An 18,829-nucleotide genomic window follows, 5' to 3' on the forward strand; every position below is an offset into this window, starting at 1 on the left:
TAACTTAGATTTTCACATCCATGAATGCCCTTGGTATATTTCCGCTGTACTCTTTCCAGTTTATTCATGCTGGTTTTCGTATAGGGTTTCCATATTGTTATTCCATACTGAAGTTTGGGTCTAATGTAACCAACAAACAATGACTTCATTATGTTTGATTTCCTAGACTTTATAAATCTCTTTATAGAACCTGTAGTTCTATAACTATCATTAACCAATTGGTTGATATGATTAGAAAAACTCCTAGCTGAATCTACCCATACCCAGGTCCTTAAATGAGTCTACAGTTTCAATCACTGTGTGCTGTATTAAATATTCACCATTCAGTTTGTCTCCCAAATCTCATATGCTTAGTTTTTGATGTGTTGATCAACATATTATTCTCCTGTGCCCAAATGGTCAATTTAGTGCAATTATTTTGCAGATGTGCCTTATCTGTAACACATGTAATCAGTTTACCTAATTTCAGGTCATCCGCATATGGACTGTAGAACACCTCAGATGAAAAAAGTAAGGTCTGAAAGATGCAGTCTAAACAAGTAAGGGCCTAGGACAGAGCCCTGTGGGACACCTTGGCTGTAACCAAGGATTTCACCCGTCCAATTGGTGTGTGATACTTGCCATGTCCCCTTTGTAAGTCATGCAGCTTATCCATCTTTTCAACAGTACGTCAATACCTAGTTGTACTAATTTATTGATCAGTGTTTTGTGTATGACCCTGTCAGATGCTGAAGTTAAATCTATATAAATCACATCACAGCACAATTTTCATTTATAGCTGTTATTATTGTTATAGAACATCATGTTACAGGTGGTAATAGATCTATTTTCAACATATGCATGCTGATGTATGGTTTCAAGTCCCAACCTATCCAGTTCTGACAATATCTTATCCAGTATTACCTTCTCCATTATTTTTCCATAACATGAAAGTAGACTTAAGGGTCTATATGATTCTGGGTTTGTCCTACTCCCCTTTCCCTTAAAGACAGGTTTAATAAGGGCATGTCTCCAATCTTGAGGTATCTCCCCATAATTTATATGACCTAGTGAATAATAGACATCAAAAGGACTTGCTGGCGGGACAGATTTGTGTCCCAGAGACTTCCTCATTTGTGGATAGACTGCCTCTTCACAAGCAGAGTACTTTATTATCCCTTTTTAAGTGTAACCTGGATAACTGGATGGGAAACAGAAAAAACACCACTGGGATTCCACCTGTCTCCCTGCTGGACAGGGGCTTTGGGTGCTGACTTGTATAAACATGGGCTAAACTTTTGGCTAGGCTTATAAGGGCTTCAGGGCCAGTAGTCTAGTAACTTCCCGTGATCCTATGAAAGCCTGTGGAAAAACAATCCAACAATAGTAGTGTGTGAGTTGGGTACTTCTGTTCTAAAATGCACTTTTACTGTCCTGTTTTTATTGTTTGCCATGAATAGGCTATACATATATTTTCCACACCTGCTTCTAAGTATATAACAGCTGATATGTTTAACATTGTTAAAATATTTGTGATTGTTACTGAGGATCGGTTATCTGTGACGAACAAAGGCTTGTTGCTTTGGATCACTACCCGGGTTTCATGATTTTTGGAAATTGTGATTGAGCTCATCATTGAAGTTTTAAGACCACTAGTTTCTCTGTTTTTTGCAGTGCATATGAAGGCAACAAATTTAAAAACAAAAGAATCCACTTAACTCTAATTGAATTCGCAGATGTTCTCCTTATCTCCTGTCTCTCTTGTCCTTGCCCAGTTGATGTGGGGATTTTCAGATCTTCTCTTGTTACAGTTTAACATTTTCCATAAGAAGCTATACAGAAGCATAGTCAGAGCTCAGAAAAGTAGATATTTTTATTAATTGTCAGACTCTCCGACTAAGATTTCAGAAGTTATTCAGTGTGGCTAAATAAGCTACAGTTTCTTATAGGTTTACTAGACAGAAATATGGTTAATCATAATTAATGGCTACTAGACATAGAGAAAGGGAATCTAAGTGAAAGACCTAATTTGGTAGAGTTTTTTTTTTAATCTAGAACAGTGATTGTGAACCTTATGTGCCACGAGCTTTTGACATACCAAACCCAAGTTAATTCAGTGCACTTCACGTGAGCAATGAATGCAAAAGCAGTATCTTTGTTAACTCGGGTGTTGGTGATCATTGACATGTCATCCTAAATGTTGGCGTGTGTCATCTTTGACAATTGTGTCATAGGTACACTATCACTGATGTAGAACAAAAGCTGCTGTTAAAACGATAATTAGGACTGGATCAGCAGTTTACAAAGGAACAATGGGAGGACGTATGTATGGCTTCCGTGTATGTAACAAAGTCTAGAGGATGTAGGATTTTTGCTTTAAAGTGTTTGCATAGGTATTTTTATACCCCAAGCAGATTCCAAATAATTTTTCCTCTGGTAGAAAACACATGTTGGAGGTATGATGGGGAAGAAAGAGGTAACTAGGAACATATGTTTTGGGAATGTAATGAGTTGGTAGACTAAATGGGTGTAACTAAGGAAATGATTCTTTTGAGATGGAGCACATGATCTGCATTGCTTAAACATAGTAAGGCCTTGTTAAGTTTAATTCTGTTGGCTGCCAGAAAAGCAATTACTAGAAAATGGAAATCAAAGTGTAAACAAACTGTATTTTCAAGTATTGAATATTCTAACAGAAATAAAAAGAAGTGGAAATAAGATCTTTAGGAAAGGATGAGAGCAAATTACATAGAGATAAATGGAAATTGTAGGAAAAATACCTGCAGAATAATGTTCTGGAGGAGGCGTGAGGTTTAAGGGGAGGCTGGAATTGAGCAACTTATGTAATGTATGACTGATATGTGATGTGTAATGTATGTAACCGGGAACAATTTTTTCATATAAATGTATGTTTGGCTATGTTTTAAGTGATAATTTAATAAAGGTATTAAACATAACTAGTGGCTACTGGAAAAACAAAGCTTTAGAGATCAAGAGAGTTTGTTTTTTTCATTTTTGTTTCTACTCATGTTATTGCTGAATGTTGTAGCTTCTTTTCATCAGACTTGCATGTACAGAAACCATAGTTGTTTTCTCTGATTGGCTACTAAACTAATTATTTCCATTGAGTTGAGGGACTTTGAGAGAGAGGAGTACAATACTGGGTGAATGGCCAGATATAAATAAACCATTATGTTAATAAATTGAATAAACAATTGTAATCTAACATGTACTGTTCCAGTGTGGGTTAGTTGAGCTGTTTTATAGTCTGAATGCAATTGTAGGTGATAAAAAAAAACTTTGAAATTCTGAATTTCTATAGCTATACAAAATGTCTAACCTACAAGTTAGACCTGCATTGCCTTCAGAGAACTTGCAGTATAGCTGATTATAGCAGTATAGTGCATGGAGCACACTGATTACACTCTGATATTTGGAAAAAGACAAATTAGTTCAGTGCTAGACTGGAGCGAGATCCAACCTTAACAAATGTTAAGCATCCCCTGCTAAAGTTGTTAATGATGGGGTCCCACCCTAGGCAGTAAAGTCTGACAGTATAATTGACAGTGGCAGAATAAAATATTTGTTTCTGTCTGATGACAGTCGATAACATGTCCAACTTCTGTTCTAAACCTAGAAAGTTACTAGAATAACAGGATGTGTGTTTGATTTACTGAAGGATGTAAAGTCTGAAACTTGTGTGCCATTATTTTGTGTCTTCATATACTTGAGCAATTGAACCCCGCAGCTATATTCAGTCCTGCCTGCAACAATTTTACCTTTCAAAACTTTACCTTTAAAATTACTATGTACTTGTCTACTAATTTGCACCATAGTGCCCTATACGTCACCAAACCGTGCCGACTGCACCTCTTTACCCCGCTTCCTGCCCTAGCTAGCACACTCAGTTCTTCTCCTCCTTTTCCCTGCTCTTCTATATATATATATATATATATATATATATATATATATATATATATATATATATATATATATATATCCGTCTGCTTACCTTAGGCCACCTATATCTATAATTGAATACCATTTTACGTTGCTTTACAGGTTTCCCTGTTCCTATCTCTTATCTGTTCTCCTGCTCCCTCTAACTTCTTCACTGTAGCCCTTGGATTCCTCTTCTTTCTGCTGGCTATACTTCCTTCTAAAAAGTGTCTGTACGTCCTTCCTTTTTGGCCTTCACTGATTGCTTTTCTCGCACATATCTGAGCCATTGCTCTGCTTGCTCCGTTCACCCTTGCTATGCCCTGTCTCACTCTGCTCCCCTACCCACCCCCACTTACATTACAGTTATACTTCCTGTTACTGCACCCATTCTCCTCCTTAACCAATAGCACAACTCATATCATTAACAACCCCTGCTCCTCTCCCACCAAATTTCCACCCTTAACCCAAAAACTTTTCCACTACTTTCCTGTAACATAAGCAACCTACTCCAATCCTAAATTCATTATGAGTTGCAAACTAAAACTCTTACTTATTTCTCTTGGCCTTATTACTTTATTCTTACTATCTCAGTTCACCACCTCCCACACCCAATTATATATAGCTCCACCAACATTGCAACACTTGCTACATCTTTGCAACCTAAACTATATAGCTACGCCAACATCTCGCTATCCCTATTAGTAAGCAACACCCGACATCTAACCAAACCCAACTTTCCCCCCACTAATACCAAACTAAAATGAACTCAATACTTTCAACATATACATTTGATAAAAGCATTCCAACTGCAAACAGTAATATATTATCTCCTTGCTTTATCACGGTGTTGAGCTTATCCATCCCAGTCCTGGCCCAAAATACCTGCTTAAAAACACTCAATCCTCTAAAAAACAAGATCTGTTTATCATAATTAATGGGTGAAGCCTCTGCAACATTACTGAATTCCAATCCTGGCTATGTCACCATTCCAAAGACATAGTAGCAATAACAGAAACTTGGCTAAAAACGCATATCATATATCTGACACTGAAATCCTCCCTCCAGGATACAACATTCTTCGTAATTATAGACCGAACAAAAAGGGTGGAGGAGTAGCCTTAATTTATCGAGACTCCTTTACAGTAACAGTCCATCCCAAACCTGTCCCTACTTTCAATAACGTTGATATCCTACTTACGTCCTTTCACATAAATCCTAATAAACATATATTTACATTTCCTCAGGTCAGAAGATCCCCCATTTGGAAGATTTCCTATGCTGGGCAAACCAAAATATATCTCAGAAAACTATTATTCTAGGTGATACTAACATTAATTGGCAAAACCTAACATCCAAAGCTCCTGCTACTACTGTTAACCTACATAGTATCACACAGCTTGGCACAAAGCCTACTCATGCTTTAAATACCCAAGTAAAAGCTACGTTAAATTGGATTCTAGTATCTCACCCCCTCTATTGCTCCAACACTAGCACCCTCCCAAACACCTTGAGCGACTACCTCCATGTCTTCACCCATAAAACCCATATACAAGTTCCCAGACCTCACTCATACTGAACATCCAGGAACCTTGCCCATTTTGATCAAAACATATTCATCAATGTCCTACAAGCTCAAAACTGGTCCCCAATAAAAACCCTACCCTTGGATGATGCTGTAGATTTCAGTAAAATCTTTTTACATACATTAAATAGCTTAGCTCCTATTCACACCAGATGAACAAAGCTTAACCATGCCCCCTGGCTAACAAAACAAACTAAATATACCCTACTGTCTAAAAACAGAGCCTGGAAAGAATGTCAAACTCAAGCAAATTAACAAAATTATAGACAACTTCATAATACAGCAAAAAAAAAAAAAAAAATTCTCCACACAACTGTCCACCCAAAAATAATAATGCATAAAAACTTCCGGAGATTTGTATCCTCCCTGCTTAAATCCAGGAAGCCATGCAAAATCCATCACTCTGTCCCGAGAAAGACCCTCACCAGATTGCTGAAATGTTTAGCACCAATTTCATTGATACTGTACAAAACTTAGTCAAGGATTCATCTACAAAAAGCAATCCTAACTCCCAAAATACCACACAAATGGACACCATATCTACTTCTGTTCACACTAGGGTTACCACCGACAGTATCCCATCTACTCCCTCCTTCTCACTTTAACCAGTACCTACATGCCTAATTCTTAAATTGCTAATCAAACTAAACCCCTGCTCACTCTCTGCTGATAATTTACTACCCCAATACTTACAACTTGCAGCCAAAGCAATAGCTTACCCTGTAAACTATAGTTATTAATTGTTCAATCTCTGAATCTTATTTTCCCCAACTGTGGAAAAAGTCTATTATAACTCCTTTACACAAAGGTGGTAATACACATTTTCTCTCAAATTAATGGCCCATCTCCATACTCTCCAATTAATGGCCCATCTCCATACTCTCCCCACTGTCAAAAATCTTAGAAAAGAGCATACAACTATATGCTGACGATATCATCTCCTCCCCTGACAATTTCTCTAACCTTCATAAGATCACACAAGATGCATTTACCTCCATAGAAACTTGGCTAAATGAAGCTCAGTTGTTGAACCCCCCCAAAACTAAATTATTACTATTTTCATCAAAACCTCCAACCGCGGAATTCAAGATTTTGTCACATAACAATATAGAAATTGAACAGGTGAAAACTTCTAGGAATCACTATAGATGACAAACTCTCTTTTGAACAACACATTCTCAGTTTGTTTGTTTGTGTCTTTCAGCTTTTCCCGGTTAGGGGTCGCCACAGCGGAACTCCGGTCCGCAAATGATTGGTAGTGGATTTTTACGTACTGGGTTATACCGACATAAACTCTACTTAGATAAACAAAAATAAAACTAACAACACATTCAATAAAAATAAAATAAATAATAAAAAAAAAAAAAAAAAAGTTCAGACTTGTGAAACTATACAGACATAAACTCTACTTAAACAAAAATAAAACTAGCAAGCACTCTAATTATCCCCTCCCTTGTGTATGAAATTATTATTTGAATATTGTGGAGGTTTTCTTCCCGGGCCTTCACTGATAATGGGTTTCTAACCCAGTGGACTTTCCTGGTTAACAGATGTCAAATAAATAAATAAATTCAGTCCTCAGTAATTAGTCCAAAAAACACAGTCTTCATGAGGAACACCCAACATACCAGGCAAAAATCTGGACATTCTGCGAACCCAGTGGACTTTCCCGGTCAACAGATGTCAAATAAATAAATAAATTCAGTCCTCAGTAATTTGTCCAAAAAACACAGTCTTCATGAGGAACACCCAACATACCAGGCAAAAATCTGGACATTCTGCGGAAATCTGGACAGTTGAGATGCATGGAAGGTGAGTGTAAACATAAGGGATGGTGTTGCACTACCTTTCTGAAAGTGCTTGCCAAGTGTTTTATGGCTTTGAAAGCTGGTGAAACTTTTTTTTTTCATTACTACTATAATTTGTAGTACATGAAGCAGATTCATGCACTACAAAGAATTATTAGCGGTTAGCTGATGCTAACCAAATATTGTGTGTTCTCGACATGGATGCCAAAATTCACCTCTCCAGCTTCATTTCAAGGTGAATTCCTTGGCACTGTGTCTCAAATACATGGCTAGCATCTGCAAACTGTTCATAATCCTCAATGTGATGTTTCAAGATAGTTTATTAGCACAGTATGCAGAAGTTTACTGTTCCTAATTCAACTAACAGAAACCAGTTTTCCATAATTCACTGCACTAATTATAGCCAAGATAAAACATAAAGAGAATTATATCAGAGTGCAAAGGTCAGTTGTGAGTTGATAGTAAAGACTCAGAAAGTAAGCATGATTCTTTCTAATATTACACAGATCTAGATTTACATTTATTTTACATTTGTTAACCGGGGGTGTCTGAGCAGAAAAGGCCCTTTTTCAGCAGAGGCCCGGGGAGAAAAGCTCCACATAGAGAAATTACAGATACATTTAGATATTTAGACATGATCAGTTTACACACAAATTACAATAGACATGTTTTTACAGTGGTATGCAGCACATCAACACTTACAGTGGAGAGAACAAACAAGAAAATATTAATTTAAAAATAAAGGTAATTAATAGATTTGTGGTGTACAGCTGAAATTTGGAACATGGGTAGAATACATACATAGTACACAGGTACATTACATACATTGTAGATTAGCCAGTGTTTGTGAGTAAGAGTGAAAACTAGTATGAAGTATTCTAGGTTTAGTATGTGTACCTTATCCACTTTCACTAGCCTGGGGAACAATCTTGGCACTGCCAACTTTGCTTGAGGTGTTGCCTAATGAGGTTTTTAAAGGAGGTTTTGGACGATGTGCTTTGTATGCTAGTGGGGAGAGAGTTCCATTTTGTAGCCACTGAACAACTATATAGTTTGTCTCCAAAGCTATTATAGCTGTTGGTGACTTCTAGTAGTAGTTTGCTTTGAGGTCTTTTGGCTGAGTGATGTTTTACCAGGTTTTTGAGGGCAGGACACTTATTGGGGAGGTATAGGTAGAATGACTGAGGCAGTGCTGATTGTAGGTGAGGAGATTGGGCAGTTCAAGCCAGTGGAGCTGTCTCAAAGCAGTACAGTGATGAGTTCTATATAAGCAATTTGCAGCAAACTGGGCAATTCTGTTATAGCAGGCTTCCATTTTGCTTAGTTCAGTTTTATTGAGATTAGTCAGAATGGGATATGCATAGAGTAGGGTGGATAGAAGTTGGGAGCGAGCAATGGCTGATCTTGTGTTGTTGGTAAGAAATGGTTTGATATGGTAGAGTGATCCCAGTTTGGCATGTACTTTTTTAATAGTTAAGTTGAGATGGCTGTCAAATTTTAGGTGGGAGTCTATGGTTATTCCCAATAGCTTAGCCTGTGCCACTAGAGTGATTGGAGTAGCATTTGTGGAGTAGACAGTAAATTGACTGTTATCAGTGTTTTTGTTAGAACTGGTTATAATCATAAGCTGAGTTTTCTTTGGATTGAGGGTAAGTTGGGCTTTGGTAAGGTAGTTTTCAATGTCAGAGAATGCTAGTTGAGTTGCTTGCAGGATGGTGGGAATGTTTTGTGCAGCACAGATTAAGGTAGTATCATCTGCATACTGAATGATAGATGCATGCTGTATGGAGGTATGGAGGTCATTTGTGAAGATTGTGAATAGTAGTGGTCCTAAGATAGAACCCTGTGGGACTCCTATAGTTACGGGCAGCTGAGGAGAGAGAAAATTTTCCCATTTCACAGCTTGGTACCTGTCAGTTAAGAAGCTTTGGAACCAGGTAAGAGTGGAATTTGATAGGTGATATTGGTTTGGTTTGTTTAGCAGGATTTGGTGTGAGACTGTGTCAAATACTTTGGACATCCAAAAAAAGAGTTGACACCTGCAGGTCTTCATTTTTGAGACTGTTTACTGTGTCTGTGAAGTAGAGGAGGGCCGTAGTGGTACTGTGGGCAGGTCTGCAACCATGCTGAGCAGGTGACAGGGTGTTGCTGTCTAGGAGATATTTTAGCACCTGGGTATGGATGCATTTTTCTAGGATTTTGGCCAGGGGGGAGAGTAAAGCAATGGGTCTGTAGTTAAGTTCAGTGGAGGTCCCACCTTTATGTATGGATGTAACATAGGATATTTTCCAGAGTTTGGGCACATAGTTTTCAACAGTTAATCTGTTTACGAGAGTGGAGATTGGGATAGCAATAGCATCTGCTGTGAGTTTCAAGAAAAAGCTGGGGAGTAGGTTGGCTGCTGTTGATGAGGTTTTTAGTTTGGAGAGCATGCTTTTGATTGAAGTGGTGGCAACTGTTTTGAGGGTAAAGCTTGTATTAGTGTTATTTGTGTTGGGGGGATAGTGAGGTAGGAACTGTCCTGTGATACTAAGGATAGAATTGAGTTCACAAAGTGGGAGTTGAATTGTGTTTTGATGGGAATTTTAGTGTCTGAGATGATTGGTTTGGGGGGCAGCCTTTTGGGTGGGTTTCAGTAGCTGGTTTGCATTTATCCAAAATGTTGGGGGTTGTGTTATTTAGTTTGTAATGCCATATAGTAGGATTTTTTTGTCCAGCCTAATGCATTTTTTTTGCACTGTTGCACAGTTCTTGGTACTTAGTTAGGCTTTATGTTTCTTTATTTTTTTTTTATAGTAAAGCTAGGCAGTGTCTCTGGACTTGAGGATTTGTTTGGTTTCTATATTGAGCCAGGGGTTTGTAGAGGTTCTAACCTTGATTTTGCACAATGGTGCGACAGTGTCTAGGTGGTGTAGAAATGTTTTGTTGAAATATGCTACAGCCTGGTCAAGTGGGAGGGTTTTTAGGGGGTCCAGTCACAGTTAGAGTTAAGTATTGAGGACCTCAGGAGATAATTTTTGTGTTTCTAGTGGATTTATAGTTAGTGGTTTGGCATATGTTTGTTCTACTAAGTATAAGGTATATTATGTTGTGTTCACTTAAGGTGTCTGGGAGACTGCCTTTGTGGGGGTACAATGTGGGGTTGTTAGTTAGGACCCAGTCAAGGATGGATTCCCTTTTAGATTTTTTTATCACATCTAGTTGGAATTTGGACTAGCTGCTGATAGCCATGGAGATTTATTAGATTACTTGATGGTTCTTATATACAGGTGAACCAGTCTAGGTTGAAATCCACCAGAATAAGGGTTTCTTGTGAGTATGTGGAAGAACACCAGGATAAGAAGTCTTCAAGCCTAGCAGGTGTATTACCATGTGGAATATAGATCACAATTGTGGTGATGACCTTTTTAGGGTCAAGTTGAAGTTGTGAAATAAGTATGTCCCAATTATTGGGGGAGGGATAGGAGTTTGGTAATTGACGTACAGTTAAGTTGGACTTGTACAGTAAGGCAGTTCCACCCCCTTTACGAAGTGGTCTGTCTTGTCTAATGTTATTGTAGCTGGTAGGAATGGTATTGTAGCTGGTAGGGAGAACTTGTTTTTATTTAGCCAGGTTTCTGTTAAAGCAACTATGTCTGGGGAGTAGTGTGCTATTGTGGCCTGGAGTTCAGGTATTTTATTTTTGATACTTCTAATATTAATATTTAGCATTAAAAGATGGTTGGTTTTGCTGCTGCTGTTGATTTGCCCAGGGATGAAGATAGCGGGATTGTTGTGTTCTGACATTTGTGTTGGAACAGTGTGTTGGACAGGATGGATTTGGGCCTGGGTTGGGGTGGCTATCCCCACTTATGGTGAGCTTGGTGTTAAAATGGTGACACAGATGTTGGAGTTTGGTGATGAGTATGAGAAAGTAGTGTGTTTTTTTGGAGTAGGAATGAGAGCATATGTCTTTAGTTCTGAATTGGTCTGTTATGTAGTTCCTGAACAATTGTGGGCAGATATTATTATAATGTGCAGTGTCTGTATATGAGAATGCATAATATAGTGTTGTGCTACTAAGTTTAGGGATATTGCTAGAGTGATAACTTGTGGAGTTATAAAGAATTATGAGAAGACAGACTAGACTTAGTTGTGTGATAGTCATGGTTATAAAGTTTAGGTTGGCTCTAGGTGGAGGTCTGGATAAGAATTATAGGGTTGCACTATATCTGGATGGGTAAGTAGTGTGGGGTGATGTAAATAATGCCTAGTGGGAATAAGTGGTTGGGAGTATTTTGTGGTGGAGCAGGTTGGTGTGGTGTAATGTGATATAACTTGGGGAGCTGTGATTGTTGGAGGTGATGTGAGGTTGAGCTGTGGGTGTGGCTGTGTAAATTTTCTGAACTTTGACAATTCAGTATCACAACTTTCCAGCCTTAAGTTATAAGTTGCCCAATGGAGGAACTGAGTAGATGTTTTCTTATTTTCAACATGTGTGAAATTAATAGTTTGTTAAAGTAATAAGAAATGTACATTTACAAGGTGATTTATACATTTTCAGCTGCTGGATGTTATTGTATCTTAGAAATGAAAGAAATACTTTGTTTATTAAAGATGAACATTTTCTTTTATTTTTGAGGTAGAGTGACTTTGGTGTTATATTTAAAAAAAAAATACGTTAGAATCTATGTGGTATTCCCAAAGTCTCTAACAGCCCACTAAACAAGTATAGTGGTTCCAAAAACAAAACAGTGCAAGAAACGTGTGTGTGGAAGATTTTAAATTCATAAGTATCTAGTTAGTCGTTATATATTAATAAGATAAGATAATGGTAGCAGAAGTAGCATACTTAAAACTCGTCCTAAGTCAAAAAATAATAAATATATTTTGAAATATTATACAGAATTACTAAGTAATCCAAGCAGGGTTAGTCATTCTGTTTCCAGTCAAATCCTTTATTAATCACACAGTGCATTCGTATACATGTTAACAGATTCACATCCCTTCCCCAGTCAGGGTGACCAATACACTGCGTTTCACAGCACAATAAACCACTCCCATACCATACCATATATATATATATCTATCGTTAGAAAGTTTGTAATGAAACTGTTGTTAATTTTGTTTTACTTGGATCGCTTGTCTGTGTGCTTAATAAAGGATTTTCGCCTACAAACAGACTGACTACCCTGCTTGGATTACTTTTGATTACTTAGTAATTCTGTATAATATTTCACAATATGTTTTTCATTATGTTTTTTTACTTCGGATAATTTCAAGTTCGCTACTTCTACTACCATTATCTGATTTTGTTAATATGTAGTGATTACTTTGATATATATGAATTTAAAATCTTCCACACTGGGAAGTTTCTTACAATGTTTTGGTATGTTTAATTTTCAGGGATATGGGGGTACAGCCCTTTTAATGTGCAGCCCCTGTGCAAAAAGATTGGGAATATACTTGCATATATGCCAAGTGTTGTATTTAAGGTCTCTGTATGTTTAAATTTTAGCTTTCCTACAGTATTTTTTTTTGCTTTATGTAACATTTTTTTTGTTTGTTCACAAAAAAAATAAGTATATACTTATAGTTTTATAATACTGTGGACTTAAACTGTCATGCTGTACAGTTTCTTCTCTTTAATTAGGGTTTGTTGTGTATTGATTAACAGCACAGATCTCTGTTACCATTTCAAAGCTAAAAGTAAGGTATTTCGTAGTACCACACTTGGTTTTTGCAGTACGTTGCATGAAATGCAATTTTGGTTTATACAGTCTGCTTGGTTACCTTGCATTTAAATCTCAGTAATGCACCTTTGCTGTAATACATAATAGAGAAGCAACATGTTAACTTTTTATCACAACACATTTTCATAATTTAAAATACTTAATATGTATTCATACAGGTCTAAGTGCGCTAATAATATGACAAATCTATTGCCCTTCTGTGTATGTAATTCAAACAAATCCACAAAAGCGGATTTCACTTTCACCCTACTTAAAAATCAAACTGCAACCCATTAATTCTCAGCTTGAGTTCACTTTTTGTGATAATGGAATAGCAAAAAGAACCTCCAACATTCTGAATTATTTTGTCGTTCAGATGGAAACCTATTTATTTATTTGTCATTCATTTGTTAACCAAGTAAATGAAAACTGTTCTGCTCCAGACCAGTTTCCTGTGTAAAATGGACGATGCAAATCTTTTACTCATAACAACCTTCACCTGTTTGAGTGTGTCGCCTGTCCTGTGGTGGTCACTTCTACCATTCATTCCTGTCATCCTGCTTTACATAGCAGTCCACTTCAAACCATTCAGAGTATCTTACCCTTTTTTGAAGGCAGTTTTTGTTGACCTTTCAGCAATGCTTCCCATATGCTCCTTAAGAACCTGAATTGCTAGTGTCAGTTGCAGTGTAGTATTAAATTCAAGTGAAACACTGTCCACTTGGATAAGAACAGCAAAAATATATTTTGCAGGGGGCAAATTCTCCTGTCACCCCCTCCCCAGACGTGGGCAAAGAGCAAAATCCACTTCAAAGTGCATTTTTCAATTCTGCTGTTTCTTGCCATTAGTGCGATACCTCTCTGTACTGTAGCACTTCAGTCTGTTAGAGGAAGAAGTACTTTGGCATAGGACAGGAGAGCAAATGCACCTTGAACAAGAAGATGCATGGGAAACATCTGTTTTACTAGTTGCTGGAGCAGTGAGAGATGAGAGTCAAACACTGGGTGGCTGTTCATAGCTAGCAAGTACTTTGACTTTTTGCATCTATTACCTGAACTGTTAATACATGTCATATGTACAATACATGCAGACTCTGTCCACACTGGTGTTCATGCATCCCCAGTACTGTTTGATATTGTTGCCATCAGTCAGTAATTTGACCTGCAAGGTCTGTTCTTCAGGCCTCCACCAGTGAAAGCTGCTGGCAGTATAACCCTATATGTCCCACTTGCTAAGGTAGGATCGCTGACCATTTTCAACTCGGTGTAATTTCTTTTGACAGTTTGTTGCTGAAATCAATGGCTTCTGATTCATAGTCAGTACTGTAAGTTTTGCATCAATGGAACTGCCTTCTTCCTGTAGTTACCTTTGCGGCGGTGTTGCCCTTACTAGGTACCTATCCTCTACCCTTAGTGTGACCATGAAATAAGAATGTACCTCACCCACAGGTGTGATGTTGTAGTTGTAGAGATTTCGAGCTTTGGCTCATATAGCTTGTATGATGCATTTCTTAGACAAGCTGTTAAAGAAATCCTTGTTTCAGTTTGTAACCCTGGAGTCTGTCTGAGAAGTGATCACCCAAGCTACTTTAGTCTGTGTCTACCATTTCTTCTTTTAAAGATGAAAAAATGTTGTGCACTGCCCATAACACCTGGACGTAAACAATGATTGAGAATGCCCACTCAGCAGTCTGTGGCTTTTCAGCTAAAAGCTGTGAACAGCACACTAATTTTCTACATAAGCTGCTGATTGTCACAGCATCCACCTGAACTTTGTCATTAGCCTTATTTGGATAAATACAAAATAAATACACGCTTCCTTTTTTTATGTGGCTTCACAGCTAAATTATTTTTATTTTTTTTTGCTGCAGAAGTTGGTAGCCTGTGATAGTGATTTCAGAGAGCATTCTCAAAGATCTGTGGTCCTATTGCGGCCTTATTTCACAAATTTTTACTGGGTATTTGTGTCACTACCAGTTTGATTGCAGTACATGATTGTATAGAACTAAGCATTTAGTTGGGCATTTCTGTTTGGGGAACTGCATATGGGCTTTCTAAAAGAAGATAGTGCAAATGTGCAACACCTTACTGTAGTAATATGTTAGTAACAGTATAGCTCTGGGGTGGGAGCAGACAAGTTGTTTGCAGCAGGTTCATAACTTCCACCTGTTTGTTTTTGTTATTGCTTCATTAGCTGTTTGCTTTTTGAGGTGTATGGTTTGGCATAGTGTAGCCAATTGACCAATGCCAATTTTAATTAGTCTTGTAACAGTGAAAACAATAATTGGCTACAGTGTGAAGTAATACACCTATTTGTGTTGATCCATGCATACTGGAATGGATATTGAGGGATGCTTTCCTCCCATATAACTGCTAGTGAGAAATTTATCTCCAAATTTTAATATTGAGTTGTATGAGTTTTTCAGTGATACTTTCAAAAGCATCTCTATAAGATCATTTAAGTATGGTTTTGTTTAACTGCTGTCTGGATCATGTATTTTGACAATTTCTAAGCCAGTTCTAAGCGCATGCATTTTTCACTAAATGTAATGCTGATCTTTTTTTTACTTTTTTGTCTTGTGCAGTGATCACATGGAGAATATCTGTGGCTATCTTATGAAGTACACCAATCTTGTTACTGGCTGGCAGTATCGGTGAGTTTGTGGTGTTCTCTTATGTTAACAGCTGTAATTCGTTGCATGAGTGACATTTAGTGTATAGGTTAGTGCTTCAGATTCCCAAAACTGATGATAATAATGCAGTTTCTATGTTTTATTTTAGAAAATAATTTACTGCAACAAGGTTCACACAAATCTGAAGTATGCCTCGTGTATCCTATTCTCTTCCTGTATTTGTTACTTTTGGTTATATATTGTAATATTGTAGTAGAATGGGAATACATTCATGATTACAAACAGCCAAAGGCTCAAATGCCAGAGTATTGAACACAAAAGGTAGAAACATAAAACCCCAAATAAACTTCAAACACATTCTTTGCAGTGGAGAATGTCACCCTGCACCCTGCCCCATGCTATGTATATGAACTACAGTATTGCACTACAGTGGAGAAGGAGCAAAAAACAAGTTTCGCAGTACCACAATCTTGTACAGGAAGCTACCAACTTTTAGCAGTTTCTAAAAAAGCAGTTAGCACATGAATTCAACTTTGTGTTTCAACCTTTTGTGGTTAGTTTTCTGGCATTCAGATTTTTTGGCTGCTCTACATAATGTAGCCTGCAGAATGATGTCTAGACTTTTGAAGGTAGAGAGCCAGAGCTCAACTTTTTGAGAAAAGCAATAGCCATATCTGACCCAAAAAAGGAATGTGCAGGGCACCAACTCTGAAAATAAACATTGAACAATCAAAACCAAAAAATTCCGTTCTAGATCCAGTAAGGCTGTCACCCCTATACTTGAAGTATTCTGGTGTGAGCATTAGTCTGTATAGAATGGAATTTTTTGTTATTGAAGAGCCATATCCAAAATTCTGAATAATGATCGAGCCATGATGGAGTTCAGCCTTGAAATAAGTTTGCAATTAACCTTTTAATAGGTCTGCAATATTCAACTCGCTTGTTTGACACGCCAACTTAGGGTTTTGGAGACATGATTCTTTCTCAGGATGCCAACATTTTTTGTTTTTCAGATTTATTTACTTATTGATATTTGATTACTGAGAAGGTCCGATTAGGTAGGTGTCCCATTTTCAGCAGAGGCCTGTGGAAAAGAGCTCCAAAGTACTACAAAAACATTTTAAGAAAAATAATTTTACAGTCTTCAAAAATGATTCAAAAACATCCACAGTTTAAATAATTATACCAAATTAGACCTATTGTTAATACATTGATTAAGAATAGATGCAACTTATATGACATAGAGAAATTAAAGGTATGTCAATGTAAAATAAAATGGAATTGCAGTATGAAGTGAGAGAGAAAAAAAACATAGATGTCCTTCAAGGATGCATCTGCAGTCATCACATATGGGTTGTCCTGCCTCAGGCAGCCCTTCGGTCGGCCAGATTCCAAAGTCTGGGTCCGGCGTCGGCTGATGTCGCCCTTTCCCCGACGTCAGAGTGCCTGGGGTATAAAAGCGTCAGCCGACGCCATCTTCCTCAGTCTTTCTTGCCGCGTGGTGCCCGAAGCAGAAGCAGTTCGAAAGTGCCGGTCGGCCAGCTCCTGTAATTCAGCTACCGAAGACTTCAAAAGCTAAGTACCCCGTTGGGGACTCTTTCTTGCCTCAGCCGATGTCAGATAAAATTAATAATTGCTCATCTTGTGGGAAACAAATACCTCATAAGGATTTCCACTCTTACTGCCTCCCCTGCCTAGGCCGAGACCACGATGTCTCTGCCTGTTCAGCCTGTACTTCCTTCAACCGACGCACTCTTAGACGTCAGGCGGAGTTTGCAGAGGAATTTTTTGGGGCTAGTTTTTGTTTGGAATTTGGACTTTGTGAGATTATAAAACACTTCCTGATGTTATAAAGAATTGGGATCATATTGCAGTGGTATGGGAAGAATGCTGCTGCAGTAGGGTGACTAGCTGGGGGACTTTAAGCCAGTGCAAAGACAGAACTTAAGGATCAGTCAGTGATGAGCAGTAGCCAGACACGTAGGAAAAAGTACCACTAAGAAACAAGGCCATCACAGAAAACTGTGGAAATGTTTAAAAAAATAAAAACAAAACCGTATACCAGCTCCCTGAGGGGCTACTCAGTCAGCATACCCTTATGGGGGGACATGGTGCCAGAATTAAAAAAATAAAATAATGGTTTATTCTACAGAAATACAAAAGAATTGTCCAGGTTCCAAGAGAAGCACTGAAAGCCTTGAAGAGTTGGAGATCCTGAGGTGTAATTGAGTACCAGAGAGTTAATGACCATGTGAGGACTGCAAGCAATCAACATGGGAATGCAATGATTGTGACTACTGCTGTTCATAGGTGTTTACTAGGCTAATGGCCACAAGGGCTTTTTTAAGCCTAGCCATGCATCCCAAATCTCTGACAAGTTCTGCTACCCTTGACAAGTATAAGCATGGCCCTGGGAGATGAACCATTTACAGGTTACATTTTTCCATTAGAGACATAAGTGCCAAACCAGGGACAAATTTCCAGTTTCCCATACAATTGTCCAAGTTGCACATGAATTAGGTTAGGGAGGAACTCTGCTTCACATGGATGGGGGGAGCTGGGTAGTCCCTGGGATGCATACCAATCTCTCCAGCAGGTCCTATTTATATCACAGGCAAGGTTTAAGTCTTTAGAACGGGTAATTCTGGTATTGTTTGTTTTGTGGATATACAAGAGGTCCATCAGAGTGGGGTCTGACAATGCCCTGTATGCTAGGCATAGATCTCGCCTCAAAAGCCTGTAGTAGACATAATACAGGGATATGGCCTTGAGGCAGTCTGCACAGGACAAATTACTTACGCCCTGTATTCTTTTAGTGAGGAGCCTTTGTGGACATTCCAGTTATTGGATATGCCTGGTTAGATACATAACAAGAAGGGCATTGTACTCGATGACAGGTCTGATTGCCGAATACAGTGGAACAATGGCTTCCTTGGACTTGGATGCCATATGTTTGTTTATAAGTTGCACAACATAGAATGATTTCCTCACCACTGTACACACGTGATGATCAAAGGCTAGATTACTATCCATGTGTGTCCCCTAAGTCCCTGACTACTAGGTCAACTCTAAAAGGTGTGTTGTCAATATGATAGCTACCAGCGGTGGATGACTTCTCAAAGGATACTATTATGCATTTCTTGGCATTTAGTTTTAGTCCATGGCTGTGACACC

The 18,829-nt window shown here is 38.1% G+C and overlaps 1 protein-coding gene across 2 annotated transcripts in view; it reads left to right on the plus strand.

Annotated features, from left to right (window-relative positions):
• OSBPL11 (oxysterol binding protein like 11) overlaps positions 1-18,829 on the plus strand; it is a 1,295,440-nt gene that overhangs the window by 304,105 nt on the left and 972,506 nt on the right. For both annotated transcript variants that reach the window (XM_044075008.1, XM_044075009.1), the window contains exon 2: positions 15,608-15,676. In XM_044075008.1, the coding sequence (XP_043930943.1) occupies positions 15,608-15,676 (69 nt within the window). The remainder of the gene's footprint in view (positions 1-15,607; positions 15,677-18,829) is intronic.

Source organism: Protopterus annectens, chromosome 6.part0 (assembly GCF_019279795.1).
Source record: "Protopterus annectens isolate FY-2018-M chromosome 6.part0, PAN1.0, whole genome shotgun sequence".
In the NCBI taxonomy this organism is placed as follows: domain Eukaryota; kingdom Metazoa; phylum Chordata; order Ceratodontiformes; family Protopteridae; genus Protopterus; species Protopterus annectens.